The sequence below is a fragment of the Dermochelys coriacea genome, chromosome 8 (assembly GCF_009764565.3).
Source record: "Dermochelys coriacea isolate rDerCor1 chromosome 8, rDerCor1.pri.v4, whole genome shotgun sequence".
In the NCBI taxonomy this organism is placed as follows: domain Eukaryota; kingdom Metazoa; phylum Chordata; order Testudines; family Dermochelyidae; genus Dermochelys; species Dermochelys coriacea.
This window is the reverse complement of record NC_050075.1, coordinates 70,976,322-70,992,651: the sequence shown is the minus strand read 5'-3', so window position 1 is coordinate 70,992,651 and position 16,330 is coordinate 70,976,322. Positions and strand designations below refer to the sequence as shown.

Genomic DNA, 16,330 nt, shown 5'->3' with positions numbered 1-16,330 from the left:
CCACCACACACATGGCCAAAACAATATATTTTTCCCTAATTCCATTCTCAGGAACAGCTGAACCATTTTTGCTGAAACTTAAAAAAGAATCAGCCTGAGGTAGTCTCCCACTATTGGAAATCTCAGCCTGAACAGTTAAAGTTTGGAAAAAAGTTATAAGCAACTGAAAATAGGATCTTATAATGGGAAGCGTTGGGCAACCTTAACTATAGGGATTGCTACCAGATCTGCTGAAAATGAATTAAAAAAAAAAAAAAATAGATTAGCGTCTATACAAAGCTGTTAAATTTTTCCAGCAGTAAAAGCTCTCCCCCCCACAAAGTCGTATCTCTCAAAAATAACAGGTCTGATTAACTTTCTCCTTCAACATCTACTGCTAAAAATGGCTTAAAAAAAATCAGGTTCCTTAAAGAGCACAGTCATCTTTTAAATGACCATTATTATAACCTATTACTTAATTTTTCATAGAACAGCAATAGAGTATTAATTAGAACCTACAACTATAGGGAGATAAACATTTAATAATTAGAGACCCTGTAGCTGGATTTAAGTTTATTGAGTTCAATATGCTTTGGATTATGCCCCATAAAGAGTAAGAGATCTACAAACATACATAACTTTAAGCATGTAAGCTTTCCCATGGACTTCAATGAAACTGTTTACCTGCTTAAAGTTAAGCAGGTGTATTAGTAGGATGCACAATTGGAGCCTATGTTTTCAAAGCATCAATTTGTAACTTAGCTGTGCAATTCTTGTTTTAACTCATGCGGTCATGTAGCTTAAATTTAGAATCACATGTAAACTTTCTCAAATTCTAAACTGTAACACTTAAAGTTGTAAGGGAAATTTTGTTTTATGTGAACAACCACACCAAACAGATTAGGGCTACTATAATACACTGGAAACCTGAACTGAACAGTTACTAAATTGTTTGATCCTTGTGGGCTGTGGGGTGGCGGAAGTGGAAGGGAACAGCAGGAAATCACAAGTATGCCATGATAGAAATGAGCAATCTTTCTAGCTTCAAGATGAAATAAAATGTTTTTAATGCAAAATTTTACTCCTGAGGGCATTCTGTGCCAAAAAATTAAAAATTCTGCACACAATATTTTAAAATTCTTCAAAATTTTATTTGTCAAATAAATGTGGAGACTCCAGCATGGCACTGGGGAGCACAGGCCACTGGCTGCAAAGAGGTGGGAGATCACTGTGCAGCTCCCACCGAGGACACGGACTCAGCGATGAGGCTGCACCCAACCCTGACACGGCACAAGGACAGGGCCTTCCCCAGAAAAACCCCAGGGCCCTGCCACTCTCTGCCAGGTGCACCAAGTGTGGGGCAGACAGGCTCAACAAAGCAGGATCCAAGTTTGAAGGGACTTGGGGGAATCCAGGTTTGGGTTGAGAGGGTTGTGTGTGGGGCAATCTGGGTGCAGGCAGCTCAGTGAGGGATCCAGGTGGAAAGGGGGATCTGGATGGATGCACAAGGGCTTGTTAGGGGGTTCTGGGTACAATGGTAATGGGACTCTACAGGGGGATCCAGGTGCGGATGGTTCATCAGGATGATGAACAGTGATCAGTGTACAGTGATCCCTTCCCCTGCAGCTGAGGAGCAATGGGTGCAGGAAGCGTGGAGGGCAAGTGGGAGGGAGTTTGCAGAGCTTCCTGCAGCCAGGGGAGAAATCTGGGGGTGGGTCTGACATGGCCCCAGATGCCGTGCAGGGGAAGAGGAAGTCCTGTCCTTCCCAGCCCAGCTGGGACTAGCAGTTGAGCCTGGCGCTGGGTCTTCCCAGTCCTGCCCCCTGCCCCACAGTGATTCACTGCTCTGCCGGCTGTCCTGGGCACCCAAAACATACTGCTGGGGAGGGGTCACATGACCACTTTTGTGGCTTCCCCATCAGTCATCTTTCTGCGAGGAAGCAAAGAAATCTGAGGGGATCAAATTCTGTGCATCTGCAGTGGTGAAGAATTCCCCCACGTGTAACAAAAATAAGGAGAGAGAGGCCTAAAGAAGGAATCCAGTAAACCTACCATTTTCATTGGTTTTTAGCAGTTGCTTGCTTTCTTCCAGTTTTTGTACTGTAGTTTCTAACTGTTCTTGCAACTTGCATACCTGAAATATTTCCATACTAATTACGTCAAGCATAATCAAGAAATGTCAATAATTAAAAACTGAAGAAAATAATAGTGTAAATAAATATCAAGGATTTAGAAGTACTGTTGATCTTATCTTTCAGTGTTGCTTTGATTTAGATTCACAATTAATCATAGTACAAAAGGGGTGTGATTACACAATGAAAAGAACCTTATTTTCTTGGCATTGATTTCAAAAGGCAAAAGTGTCAGTTGGCACTGGGCAATTATTTATGCCTTTGAAAATCTCTCTCTCAACTTTTGCCTGTTTCTGCCCTTCAGAAGTATGTTGATTCATAGCTATGTATATGCTGTTGTATTCACTGAACGTTTTGTACTCTGTAAATTCTAGCCCTATACAAATATAGTATCCTCTCTCTATTTGTATTTAAAGAGGTAACAAGGTAAAGAGTTTTCATTGTAGGAGCTAGCTTTTGTTAAAAGGTTTGCTAACCCTAATAGTAACTGAAATCTGAGATGGCCCTGAACTCCTGCTGTCTTTGCTGGAAGTTCTGTCCAGATATGAATTTTGCAGTTCCAAACCACATTCATCAAGTGTTTTAAACATGCAAGAGAACCAGAAACTGAACTGACCAGTATGTTTTCATTCTTGGAACTGAATAAAATACCAAATGCAAATAAAGTATAAAGCCTAAAAACAGTGGGCGAAACTTAGATTTTTTTTTTTTAAGTCTTTCATATTTTATAAGTAATACAAGAAAATCTCTCTTAAAAAAAATATTTTTTTAATTTTGAATGTCTCTTTAGGTAGAAAGCATATTGATCCAAACAATTAAGTTTATAATTATTTTAGCTATTTTTATTAGACTTCCCAATTTGTCAAATTTAGTGCTGTTACTAAAATTTGAGAATTTTGCTTCAACTGGGCTCTATTCCCTCTATGCTTTTATCAACCAAAAAAATACACTACACGAACATTTGACAGAATTCTGTTTCAATAAAGCATTTCATAAATGGGTAAAGTCATTCAGTTTTATAGACAGCAATTCAAGGGTAATCCTGCAAACACTTAAACGCATGCTTAACTTAAAGCACATACATAAGTGGTTACAGCACTAAAGCTTAAGATAATGCATTAAGTTACCTCTTGCTCTTTTACTCGAAGAGATTGTCCAGTCTCCTGAAGTTCCCTTTGCTCTTTCTGTAGTTTCTCTTCTTTTTCAGCCAAGAGTTTTTCTTGCTGAATTGTTACTGTATTTTTCAATTTCAATTTACTCATTAGTGTTTTCAAATCTCCTTGTAACTTCTTGATAATTTCATTAGCCTATTAAACAACATCAGAGTCATTTCTAAATTAAACAAACAATGCATAAAATTAAATGAAGAAATCCCATGATTAGGACACTTTCATGTTTAAACAAACCTTAAGAAGTTCAGCCGATAATGACTTTATTGTTGCTTCAAGTTTTCCTACATGAACTTGTTTCTTCTCTGTATTTTCTTCCAGTATCACCTTCAAAAATCAAAAAGTTTTCCATTAGCAAGATTTTGTGCTTCTTTAAAAAAAAAAAAAGGCAAAAAAAAAAAAACCAAACCACACACACACACAAATACTTAAATCTGATTTAGATCAAGCTCGTTAAAATTTGCATCAGAAGGGAAAGGGTTTACTCCCCCTGTGCAGTCACTGTAGTTGTTGAGATGTGGTCCCTATGGGCCAGGGGTCTCAAACACATGGCCTGCAGAGTTATTTCCTGCGGCCTGCCATAGGCGCTGACCCCACCAGCAGCCAAGCTCCCCCTCACCCCCGCCCTCACCCCCACCCCCAAGCGCGCCACATCCCTGCTTCTCCATCTACCTCCCAGCGCTTCCCGCCAACAAAACAGCTGTTTGGCAGCACTTAGGACTTTCCAGGAGGGAAGAGGGAGGAGAAGGGACGCAGCACGCTCAGGGGAGACGGAGAAGAGGCGGGGTCAGAGTGGGGATTTGGGGAAGGGGGGCAGAGACTTTGGGGAAGGGGTTGGCATGGGGGCTGGGAAGAGGTGGAGCCTCATGGACTAGATGAGCAGTCTGAGGTATGAAGTTCAGCATGTATGATTTTTTGCTGTGAGTAGTTGGGAAGAATGTGTGTTAAAAAAGTGGCAACGTATTTTGTATGAATAGTTACTTTAAAAAGTTCCTGCCATTACATCTATGTTGATAGACTGTTAGTGTAGATCATCATCATTGTTATTGACCACATAAGGAATAGTTACAGGTGTTTATATTTTATTAAAACCCCTCTTCGCATTACATTGACATACTACATTACTCTTCATTTTTTTCATTTTTGACTTTTGTATCATTGTATGAAAAGGTTTCAGTAATGCGGCCCTCGGGCCAATGTACTAGTCCTCATGGGGCTCTCGTGGTGATTTGAGTTTGAAATCCCTGCTATGGACACTCCACTTCAGGTGGGCATGCACCTTCAAATTGGACATTTTAGCTAGCAGTGCCTGTTTGACCCATGCATGCGCTCTACTCTGCCTAGTACTCTGCAACATGGCTAAATAGATCTGTGCAGGCGACCCACCCTCAATTCCTTCTCTACCACAAAGGTCCACAGCAGAGAAATCCGAAGCAGAGGGCAAGGACGTGGAGTACTGAAGCTCCCAGAGAGGGACATTTCAAAGAACTAGTTACTGAACAGGGTGAGTAACTGCTCCTCCTTCTTTAAATAGTGTCCCTATGGGTGCTCCACTTCAGGTGACTACCAACCATTGGTTTCTCTAATTCTGGTTCAAGTTTCCCCTCCTCACTATCAGAGGAGTATTTTTCTGGAGACTGCTAGGGAGATGGAACATATTTGAGAGACACCCTCAAGCTCCATCTCAATAGTATGAGCACTCGTGGATGCCCCCACCTATACCCCATGGGCCCACTCAATCGCTGTACTGGGATCAATTGGTGGCATATTGCCAAAAATTCTCTAGGACCCCTGGCATCACTCATCGCCATGATAAGGCTAAACAATCCCTCCCATCCTCTCTTGAAGCCCTGAACCACAAGGAGAGACTTTTGAGGAGCAGAAGGTGAAAGCAGAGAACAAGGTCACCCTGCTAACAACATCTCCTCTTCATCCCCAGATAAAGTAGTTATGATTCCTTCACCATTGCAGGTTGATGACTTCAAACAGCACCAGTAGAAAAAGGTGGTGACACTGTTGGTACTGGGTGAATGTCTGGAGACTTAAGAGGTCCTCAGTACCAAACAAAGAGGAGTCAGGCATCTCTGTCACTGTGAGGTGTTGTGAAAATTTAACCTCCTGCAGTATCGACATGGCAGTCAGTACTGAGGCTGCAGCCTGAGCAGAGGTGATTATGGTAGAGGGAGCAAATGATACTGTAGGCTTTATGCACTCCAAGGAACGACCACTAGATGACAGTCTGGTCTTCTGCAGTACTGAAATGGAAGGTTCCAAGAACCTGGCTGATTCTTTGAGTATTAACTTAGAAGAGATAGTCTTCTTCTCCTTGTCATCTCGATCTCCTGATAGTACCAATGATGTGCTGGAACCCTTAGATTCTTTGGGTTTAGTGGTGGTCACAGTACCTAAGGAACCGGCAGTCTTGTGGGTACTGAGTCAGGAACCAACAGGCACAAAAGTAGTTGTCTCAATCGGCGACCAGTAGTTCTTTGAAGTAGATTCCCTATCTGGGGAACCCAAGCTCCTTTTCCTAGAGTCTTTTTGAGAGGATTCTTGTGTTTTCTTTCTTAGAAGCTCTAAGTATTACGCCAAAGTGGTTGAAGAGCTCAGCTTGCTTGGAGACCAATGTATGAAGGAGGTCTCCTAGCCTGTTTCAGAAACTAGACAGACACAGCTCTCCATCATGAGGCAGTGCAATTTTAATCTCCAGGTTCTTTCTGACTCTTGATTTTCATGCCAGGCAAAAATTACACTTCTGGGGGATGTGTGACTTCTCAAGGCAATGGATGCACTAGGAGTGCCCATCGCTCACTAGGATAGCCTGCCAGCATGAAAGCCAATGTTTAAAACCTGAAGAGCTGGGCATACCCTTTCAGCAACCTAAAGTTCCCTGCAGGGAAAAAAAAACCTGAAAGGACATCAATAGTAATAATAAATATTATTATTATTATTATTATTAATTACTAACTACTATCACTACAACTAGTTAGCTATGTAAAACTATTTAGAAAAAAAAACCTAGTTGAAATAAACTCAACTCGGACACTTCTGAGGTTCCATCTTAGCCCAAGGCAGCCTGCCCATGCAGCTCTATACAGCTACCGAACAGAGCATGAAGCAGAGTAGAATGCATGTAAGGGCCAAATGGGAACTGCTACCTAAAATCTCGGATAGAAGATGGCAATGGGGCACATGCCCAGTTGAAGTGGAGCACCCATAGGGACACTACGAGGAGAACCACCTCACTAATTTTCACATCACTAATCCAGTTTTTAAACAGAAAAATTCAGTCTCATATGTCAGCAAATATCTAATAGTAAGAGATGAATATATTTTGTAAAAGTAGTGTATATTTACTGCTGGACTACAAAGTACTAGAATTGTAACTGTAAATGTATTTTGCAATGCTGTAACCTTAATTCTTTAAATCATGGTTGATCATCTATTTGCCAGTTCACAAAATCTGATAATCCACAATTGCCCAGTTGCGAATAGCAATTAAGCATGGTTCTACACTACTTTACAAAAAAGAAAAGGAGTACTTGTGGCACCTTAGAGACTAACAAATTTATTTGAGCATACAGCTCACTGCATCGGATGCTGTAGCTCACGAAAGCTTATGCTCAAATAAATTTGTTAGTCTCTAAGGTGCCACAAGTACTCCCTTTCTTTTTTTGCGAATACAGACTAACATGGTTGCTACTCTGAAACCTACACTACTTTAGAAACAGTATATTTAGAAACTAACAGAACCTTTTGTTCTTGTGTTGCATCTAATACTTCTTTTGTCCTAATAATTAGCTGGTCCTTATCTTTGATCTCTTGTTCCAAAACAGCAACTCGTGTTTGTAGCTGATTAATGCATTTCTCTTTTTCATGGCATTCAGCATCCAGAGTAGTATTCTCCCGACGCAATGACAGCACTTCTTGCTTTGCTCTCTGGCACTCCTAGAATGTTTGGAAAAAATATTTTAAAAAAAACACTGCAATTCCTTAAGTTTGAATAAACATATCCAACTCTTAACAAAGGATCTCAATAAGACAATAGAAATAGGTAGTAAAAATAAATACTTCAGAACCTGAAGTATGGATTCCCACAACCTGAACGTTTGCTGTATTTTCACAGGTTGCACTGTATATCGTGCGAGTGTATTGATTGTGTTATCCCTATACAAATATAGATTTGAAAATAAAAATGAACATTCCATACATCTTCTATTCCAGAGAGTTTTGCTTTAAGTTCTCTAATTGTGGAGTCTCCTTTGTATCTCCTTTCTGTTAGGTCCTTGTTGGCAATCTCGAGTTCTGACAGTCTATTCTGTAGCTGTTGGATACTTTTCTGATGCAAGCTTTCCAATTCCTTTTTCTGTTGTTCATGTTGTTGTTGGTACTGAGTCTGCACCTATAATGAAAAAAGAAGTTGGAAAACAAAGGAAGAAGTGCTTCAGTGAAACTAACCTTAAACTAAGAAACTATTAAATGTGTACCTATATTTTTGGTTTGTTTTTCCTTCAGTTCTCATACCTGGAGAGCTTTCTCCTTCTCATTTGTCAATTCCTGAGTGTGCTTATTTGTTAGTGTTGTTGTATGTGACGTCCATTCACTTCTCAACTTATCTAATTCCCGGCTCTTTTCTGACAAGCTCTGTGTTTGTTGAGACAGCATAAAGAATCTTGAAAAATGTATCAGTTTATACTGAACAATACTTTGCACTATATTGTGATTTTCATCCAAGGACCCCAAAGTGCTTTACAGAACGAATTGAATCCTCACACCACCCAGTGATATACATCTCAGCTTTACAGATGGGAAACAGAGGGTCATCAAACAATGACAGAGCTGGTAAAAGAATCATAATTCCCAACCTTATGCCCTAACCACAGCATGGTACTCTCTCCTATCAAGCGGAAGTAAGAGTGAACACACTCAACAGCCATGCCATAGCACTGTAAATACCAACTTTTCAGTATGAAAAAATATACTACTTGGTAGCATTTTTCTTTTAAATTTGCAACGACAGAAGTGTACAGTAGTTCCAATTCTATAAAAAATTAGATAATGTGTTTTGCAAAATGTCAACTCTCTGACAAGTCCACAGAAGGGGAAAAAAGGAACATTAAGGCTCTCTATCTTCAACTCAAGAGTGACCAAAGTTCAGTCTGTATTTTTACTGTATGACCCACAGCTGTCATCCTTTAAAAAGAAAAGAAACCACAACAGGGCCCACCATCTATCTTAAATAGAATTTTAGAACATAAATAGCCACAATTTTAATAAAATTTTTCTTTGCTTCATACATAACACAAAGTAAAGGATTCCAAAATATCTTCATTGTGTGACATTTCAATGTAGAGACAGTCTTGTGAACTACTTATTCTCATATTTCTGATCACATAATATTCCTATGGCAACCACAGCAAGTGCTTGTGGGGAAAAGTGAAGTGTTTTTAGTTGTCTTTAGTGTGATGTTTTGACCTTTCTTCAGAACTGTTCATCACACTGGCTACTTTTGAACTTCACTTCACCTCCTTCTGCCCTGCCAAAATTGGTTGTTCCTCAACACCATGTAACCAGCCAAACCTCTATGGGCCACCAGCAGTAAATACTCCACTGGCCACAAAATTCAAAATAAATGCACAGATATAAAATTAGATACGAAACAAGAAAAGATAATATTTTACGAAGTGTTCTATAAACTGGACCCTACTGAAATTCTACAAATTAGTAATATACCTTTACATGTGGTACGCTATACAGAAAATTCAGAAGACTGAACACATATTATACCAAAGGCAGGAAGGCGCAACATCAATTACCTGCTGTGTGTAGTTCAGCTGTCTGGTAAGGTCATCTTCAGTTTTTTTAAGCTTTTGTTCCAATAATGACTTTTCTTCCTACATATAATTGACATTTTAAATCTATACAATCTTATTTTCCAATTTAGAAACGTTATTTAGCATCCATATTCCATTATTTCTACATGTAAAGTCCAAAAATACATGTCCATTATGCCAGTAACGAAGTCTTACTAAGACAACCTAATACTAAATTGTATATTTTCATGAATCCTAAAGTAAAAACCTTTTTTCAGTTGTAAAAAAAAGGTAATCAGTACAAATGCAGACAATTCTGAATCAAGTTTTCCCCAAAATTTCCCCAAGAAAATAGGATATTCGCACTTTAAACTATTGTTTGAAAAGTAGTTGCATTAACAACTAGATGAGGGGGTCTCAAACTGGGATTCGCAAGGTTATTACGGGAGGGTCGAAAGCTGCCAGCCCCCATGCATGCAGGGGCTCCGGCTGCCAGCCAGGTGCCCAGCTCTATGTGCAGAATTAATTTTGTTATGTGCACCACTATGGAAGTGATATGTGGCCGGGGCCAGGGGTTCAGAGTGTGGGAGGGGGCTCAGGGTTGAGGTGCGGGGGGTGTGGGCTCTGGCTGCGGGTGCAGGCTCTGGGGTGGGGCCGGGGATGAGGGATATGGGAGGGAGTGCAGACTCTGGGAGGGAGTTTGGGTGTGGGAAGGGGCTCGGGGCTGGGAGTGCAGGCTCCGGGGTGGGGATGAGGGTTTTGGAGTACAGGCTTTTCTGGGCTGCAGTGGGGAGGGAGAGAGAGACTCCCCCCCAGCTCTCTCCCTGCCACGGCAGCTCCAAGGCTGGGGCCAGAGGACAGTCACTTCTGCCTGCTGTGTGCCTGCGTGGCCCTTGATAGCCTGCTGCGCAGCCACACAACTTAGACAGAACTTAGCCCCTGACCTAGATGTTAAGAGGATAATCTTTGTGAACCTTTTACTTTAAAAACAAGTTATGTTACTGATGCAGTTTACATTTACATTGCACTAAAATAAAAGGAGACAAAAATTACATGTGAAGAAATTAGTGAGATGTGGACTGTAGGTTGAGGATTTTTTCAAACTCAGAGCTCATTGTTCATTTCATAACATTATTTAAACCTGATATGCTACCAAGCACATCAACATCGCTTTCCAATCTATAAATGGCAAATAAAACCCCACTGAATTAAAGAAGGCTCTGAATTTACGCATGGATATGCACGTGCAGATCCAACAGCAGGATCAAAATCCTTAACTTTCAAGTATTTCACTCTTGCATTTGTATAGCGGGTCAGCACAAAGCCATGAAGCACCCAATACTGAGAGGCTTATTTAACTCAACAATTGCATTACCACATTCATCACATATCCAAAGTGTCTAATTTCTGCCAATTCAGATTATCAAATTTTGTTTTAAATTAGGGCCATTATTAATTGCAGTTAACTCAAGAGATTAATACAAAACAAACTATATTTAAAAATAGTAGTGATTAACTAAAGTTTTAATCGCACTGTTAAACAATAAAGAATACCAACTTAAGTTTATTATAAATATTTTTGGATGTTTTTCTACATTTTCAAATATATTGATAAACAAAAGAAATAATATTTTTCAATTCACCTCATACAAGTACAGTAGTGCTATCTCTATCATTTTTGTTTTTTCATAACTGCACTCAAAAACAAAACAATGTAAAACTCAGTCCTACTTCTTATTCAGCCAAACAAGTTTGTTTACATTTATGGGAGATAATGCTGCCTGCTTCTTGTTTACAACGTCACCGGAAAGTAAAAACAGGCATTCGCATGGCACTATTGTAGCTGGCATTGCAAGGTATTTATGTGCCAGATCTGCTAAACGTTCGTATGCCCCTTCATGCTTTGACTTGTAGATTGTACTCTTTTTTTACAGTGCAAATATTTGTAATCAAAAATAATATAAAGTGAGCACTGTACACTTTGTATTGTGTTGCAATTGAAAACAATACATTAGAAAATGTAGAAAAACATCCAAAAATATTCATAATAAATTTAAATTGGTATTGTATTAATAGTGTGATTAATCGTGACTTTTTTTAAATCTCGCAATTAATTGTGATTTTTTTTTTATCATTTGATAGCTCTATTTTAAATAGACACAATCCTTAGAGAGATAGTGTGTATATTGATTTAATTACAATATGTACCCATACAACTATGTGCAAAGCCATAACATGAACTAAAATTAACAACAAAAAAATTAAAATAAAAGCCACAACATTAAGGGTTTGGAGGATCAGGACCTAATTACGAATATTACAAATCTATAATCTTACCTTAATACATTTCAAACAGATTGCTAAAAACTTCTTTATATCTGCATCATTTCCTGGCAGGAATTTTAGTGAGAGATGTGTCAAATGTTTAAATGGATTTGTCTCCACTACATTTAAAAAAGCAGGTGTGTGATCTAAAACAGATGCTGAAGAAAGTAATTGCAGCAAAAACCTTAAAAAACAAACAAAATAGAACCACATTTAATACATAACATCTCTTTGTTTACAAACTATCTGTAAATTCTAGGCTTTTTTCCACTTTACAAAATAATAATCATTAAGGCACTTATCACACAACTGGATCTGTAAAGTTCCAGAAGCCCCACCTGCTTGGATGCAGTTGCAGGATCAGAGCCAAAATCTTTACCAAATTAATGTTATGTTAATATTAAAGGGAAACCGATACAACAGTATCTTCACATAAATATCATAATGCTCGGACCAAAAAGATTCCTGTATGCATAATAAATAAAAAAGCCAGTGGATTTGTAATCTTTGCTTTTTCTGAGATTTTATAAAAGTGAATCACTCATGATACATTTGAAATTGCAAATAAAAAACCTCTGAAGATGCATGCACTTTAAAAGAACTTTGTAAAAATAAACACACTGCATAAGGGGTAACATTTTCAAAGGCACTGAAGTGAAAATTCTCATTTTCAAAAGTGATTTAGTGACTTGAAGCCTAAATCCCATTGACTTTCCTTGGTCTGATATTGCTTCTTGGAGTGCTTGGCTTAGTGGGTGTGTGTTTTAAGAAATGTTTTTTAAAAGTTGGTAATGTGGTACCAAAATGTTATTTACCTTGGGGTATCTTTGTTTTGTTCCTGAATGCACTGCTGAAGTAGATCTATAAATCTTTGCGGAAAAGCAGAGAAATCTACCAAAAGACCCTGCTGGCATTTTAAACTACATAAAGAAAGAGGGGAAAATACAAGTTACATTCCTATCAAATATTTTCATTTGCACTAAGTAAATAAATATTTTACTAATTAATTAATTAAATGTTTAACACCTATCATTTCAATTTTTTAATCCAGAGTACAAAAGAAACACTGTCAAGTAGCTAATCACACGAGGTGTGGTATTTTAATTTTGAATGTTTTGCAAATTACTTTCACTAAACAAAATTATGTGGGAACAAATATGTATCTTTCAAATTATAATCTTCTTTGAGAACCTATAGAGTTAACAATTACTTGGATAGATGTACTAAATAGGAGCCTTAACAATGCAAACTATTTGAGGCAGGAACTTTCTTTTATTGTGTGTATGTACATTAAGCCTAGAATAATGGAGCAGATATGACTGTGACCTCTGGAACTACTGTAATACAAATAAGTTTGGGGTTTTATTTCTCCTTTTTGACTGTCACTACATATTGATCAGAGATTTTCATTGAGCTGTCCACATTGAGATCTTTTTCCTGAGTGATTACTATTAAATTGAGACCCAACAATGTGATGATACAAAATACATCTTTAATTGAATGGCCCAATTCTGTAAACCCTTGCTCATAGAAATAATCCTTTTGAGGATATTCCAACTGAAATCCTTGCGAAATGTTCACAAACACCCAGAAAAGGTTTTAGAGGTACAAAAACAGGAGGCAGTGTAATCTAGTGGATATGGCACTGGACTGAAACTTAGGAAACAATCATTGCCCTGGATGACTTTAGACAAGTCACTTCACCTCTCTATGCCTCAGTTTTCTCATCTATACCTGGAGGAGAATGACACTATCTTCCTCGATAGAGCACTAAGCAATCTATGGCAGAAAAACGCAATAAGAGCCAAGATCTATTTGATTGTGAAGCAGAACTTTTTAAAATTAAAAAATATCCATTCTTTATTACCATTTCTTAATGTTTCAGGAACAGCACATTAACTTGACATCTTACCTTTGAAAATCTTCCTCAGATATAACAAGGTTATAAAGGAAAAATGGGTCAGTATCATCAGTCAACTGGACAACTAAGTCCTAAAAATAAATATTTTTAAAGATCATTATTTTAAAAACATTATAAACTAATTATATTAATATATTCAGACAGTACCCAAAAACGTTTTAACTTTCTACAGCAAATAAGAGACATCTATGACCACTAATAAGAGGGAAAAGGAACATCAGTTATATTGCATTTTAGGGCAATTTCTATTTTAAACATTACAGAACAGAAAAAACTACCTCCCACAAAGAGACTGTAAACTTAAAGCAAGGCCACGTTAACTTCCAGCAGCGAAGATTTCCAAAGCAAAGGTATTTATTGGACTATATTTGACTTTTCCAAGTATGAATGATAAAAATGGACTCCATTAAAAACAGAACAGAAACCAATGGTAACTACAGAAAGGCAAACTAGCATGCTCCAGCTCTTAGAGGCATAGCACAGAACTCACAGTCCTGAGGGAGAGGGGGGTTATGAAGACATTAAACCAATGGTTCTCAACCTTTTTTCTTTTGCACACCCCTAAAAAATTTCAAACGGTGGTGGGGACCTCTGACAATTTTGAATGGAGCTGCAGATTCCTTTGGAAATCTATTGTCTGTGCATATAGTTGAATTCTGTTCTGTCAATTTTTAGTCTGAGTCTTTCATGGACCGCTTAGACATAGTCCGCAGACCCCCAGCAATCTGCAGACCACAGGTTGAGAACCACTGCTTTAAACCACCTTTGCATCCTCAATTTTGGACTCATGCCCTCAGAATAAGTTACATAGCCTTGGGGGCCTGTCTCTAAGATGTGGCAGCTTGTCCCTCATGCCTACGTGCAGCAGTACAACCCAGAATCTCCACAACATTACATTCTGCAGCCTTACCACCTACATAAGGAACTGCAAGGCAGCCCTCAGAAGACAGCCTGTGACAGCTGTTTTCCTCAATTCCTGCACTGTGGGAATTCTCCCCCATTTGAGACCAGGGCTTTTAAAGTCCCTTTACATTGCTGTGGCCCTTTTACCGAGCATAATGGGCTGGTAAAAGGGAGAGATTCTCACCCTGAGATTATTTTTTTTAGCATGTCCAAGATGTTTAGAAACAACATTATGAGGCCTTTGTCTTGCAATAGGCAGAATGATGCTATGATGATGGGCTACATATGTTCAAAATATCTAGTGCAGCTATCTATAAAAATTACAATGTATTACATTCACCATATCATGAAGTGCTTGATTTAATTAAATAGAAAAGGGAATTGTGTGACATTCAGACATCTTTAAAATCAACAGTTTAGAATTCTAAATTAAGAGTCAAACATAATGAAGATGGGTCAGTGCTGGAAAGAAAAAAAACAAAAACAAAAACCACACACTGTTGCTATCCATGGGCTCTCTAAACTGTTGTGGTTATCAACCCTCAAATGCATCACATGTTACTAAGATCTATGAAACCGTAAAACTGAGATAAAGGGCTAATAAGGCAAGGAAAAAACCTAAACTAACACGTACCAACAAACCTGAATACTAATAAACACCAGATTTTTAAGACTCTAACTTGCTAAATGACAAATGTAGTAAAACTTCATGTTGCTTTCTCTTTACATATCAGGAAGAAGACATTTAAAATACTTAAGGAACAGCAAAGAAAAGACCACACACCTTTTTATGAACAGGATTCGATGTTGATTGTAGCTCAATCCTCACTCGAACATTTATCCTCCTATGTAACAAAATATGCAACTGTAAAGTACTATCATCAAATCAAGAACTTGTCCTTCAAACAATTATTTAAATAAATAAATAAATAAATAAATAAATAGAGATAATGTAGCATAAAAGGAAAATTTAGATCAAATGTCAAGAAAGCTTTCCTAATAATGAGACCTAGAAGATCATAGAATACCACCCCAAGTGAAATATTGGAAGCACTGTAACTTTAATTATTATAGGTGGAGCAACATCTAAAATTAAGATTATCCAATACTTCATATTATAACACTCTGTTTTCAGTTGCTTATAACTTTGCATGACTAAGGATTCAGGCTGAAATATCCCATACTGAACTGCCTGCCTAAAGGCTGATTTTATTTATTTATTTATTTATTTTTTTAATAGTTTCAGCAAAAATGTAGCAGCCATTTTCAAGTATGAGATTAGGGGGAAAGTATATTGGTTTGCCCATATTAAAAAAATTCTTACACCAATTACATTGAGAAGTTTTAGTGTGTCCATACTTTGGAGCAAGGGCTTGAAATTTGACAGATGTACCTTTTGCCATACCTATGAAAAACTACCCCAAATTGACCAAGTTATAAGCCTCTGAAAAATTTCAGTTTGTACATGCTAAAGAGAGACTTGTTAGAGTCTCCAAAGTTGCTATTAACAATGTGCTGGACTTTCTTTGCAGTTGCTGTGGGTCCCAGTGTGACAGGCACAAGAACAGAGAGGAGGAAGACTCAGATGTTCCCAGTGCTCCCCCTACTGGTGCCCAGGCAGCATGGAGAAGGAAGCTGCCTCACTCAAATGCAGAGGGGACTAGAGCTGGACCACAGTGGGGCAGTGGAAGTAATTGTCTAGGACAGCGAGCTGGTAGGGTTGCCAACTTTCTAACTGCACAAAACCGAACACCCTTTCCCCGCCCCTTCTCTAAGGCCCCGCCCCCACTCCATCCCCCCTCCCTCTGTCACTTGCTCTCCCCCACCCTCACTCACTTTCACCAGGCTGGGGCAGGGGGTGAGTGGTCTGGCTGGGGTGCAGGCTCTAGGGTGGGGCCAGGGATGAGTGGTTTGGGGTGCAGGAGGGAGCTATGGCCAAGAGGTTTGGCATGTGGGAGGGGGCTCAGGACTGGGGCAGAGGATTGGGGTTCAGGAGGGGGTGTGATCTCCATCTGGGGGTGTGGGGTTGGGTTGAGGATGAGGGGTTTGGGTTGCAAGGGGGCTCAGGGCAGCAGCTGGAGTGCGGGA

The 16,330-nt window shown here is 38.8% G+C and overlaps 1 protein-coding gene across 4 annotated transcripts in view; it reads right to left on the bottom strand.

The window, feature by feature from the left end:
- Nucleotides 1–16,330, bottom strand: part of SASS6 (SAS-6 centriolar assembly protein) — a 30,821-nt gene that overhangs the window by 11,001 nt on the left and 3,490 nt on the right. For 3 of the 4 annotated variants that reach the window (XR_006273835.1, XR_006273834.1, XM_038413337.2), the window contains exons 2-12: nucleotides 15,027–15,087; nucleotides 13,331–13,410; nucleotides 12,234–12,338; nucleotides 11,431–11,602; nucleotides 9,097–9,174; nucleotides 7,805–7,924; nucleotides 7,491–7,682; nucleotides 7,034–7,228; nucleotides 3,518–3,607; nucleotides 3,239–3,418; nucleotides 2,032–2,113 (exon numbers count right to left, since the gene is read on the bottom strand). Coding sequence is in view for 2 of the 4 variants with exons in the window: in XM_038413337.2 (XP_038269265.1) it covers nucleotides 2,032–2,113; nucleotides 3,239–3,418; nucleotides 3,518–3,607; nucleotides 7,034–7,228; nucleotides 7,491–7,682; nucleotides 7,805–7,924; nucleotides 9,097–9,174; nucleotides 11,431–11,602; nucleotides 12,234–12,338; nucleotides 13,331–13,410; nucleotides 15,027–15,087 (1,355 nt within the window). In the remaining 2 variants the exon portion in view is untranslated. The remainder of the gene's footprint in view (nucleotides 1–2,031; nucleotides 2,114–3,238; nucleotides 3,419–3,517; nucleotides 3,608–7,033; nucleotides 7,229–7,490; nucleotides 7,683–7,804; nucleotides 7,925–9,096; nucleotides 9,175–11,430; nucleotides 11,603–12,233; nucleotides 12,339–13,330; nucleotides 13,411–15,026; nucleotides 15,088–16,330) is intronic. The other variant, XM_043491068.1, reaches the window with a different exon arrangement.